We start from the raw sequence: 267 nt of genomic DNA, 5'->3' as shown, positions 1-267 counted from the left end.
CCGGGAGGCCCCAGCCGTGTCATCCGTGCCTCTCCGAAGGCGGCCGAGGTGACAAAGGGCCGCCCGGGCCGGGCCCGGTGGGGGGGCCGGGCCCCATACGCACCCTTTGGTCAGGCGGATGATGTCCCCCGGCTGGATGAGGCCGCCGATCTCGTCCCACACGGAGATGGTGATGCTGCCCGTCTTGTCGGCCACCTTGCAGGACCTCACCTCGTGCCCGTCCTTCGTCTTGGTGACTCGCCCTGCGGGGAGAAGCGCGGCTCAGGG

General features: G+C 71.2%; 1 protein-coding gene across 1 annotated transcript in view; it reads right to left on the bottom strand.

Moving 5' to 3' along the window:
- Positions 1-243, bottom strand: part of NABP1 (nucleic acid binding protein 1) — a gene marked incomplete at its 5' end in the record, with an annotated part of 6,900 nt that extends 6,657 nt beyond the window's left edge. Inside the window, one exon of the mRNA XM_008941598.1 lies at positions 104-243. Within this exon, the coding sequence (XP_008939846.1) occupies positions 104-243 (140 nt within the window). The remainder of the gene's footprint in view (positions 1-103) is intronic.
- Between the last annotated feature and the right edge of the window lie 24 nt (positions 244-267).

Source organism: Merops nubicus, unplaced genomic scaffold, assembly GCF_000691845.1.
Source record: "Merops nubicus isolate BGI_N331 unplaced genomic scaffold, ASM69184v1 scaffold926, whole genome shotgun sequence".
Lineage (NCBI taxonomy): Eukaryota > Metazoa > Chordata > Aves > Coraciiformes > Meropidae > Merops > Merops nubicus.
The sequence above is the reverse complement of the archived record's forward strand: the minus strand, read 5'-3'. Positions and strand labels throughout refer to the sequence as shown.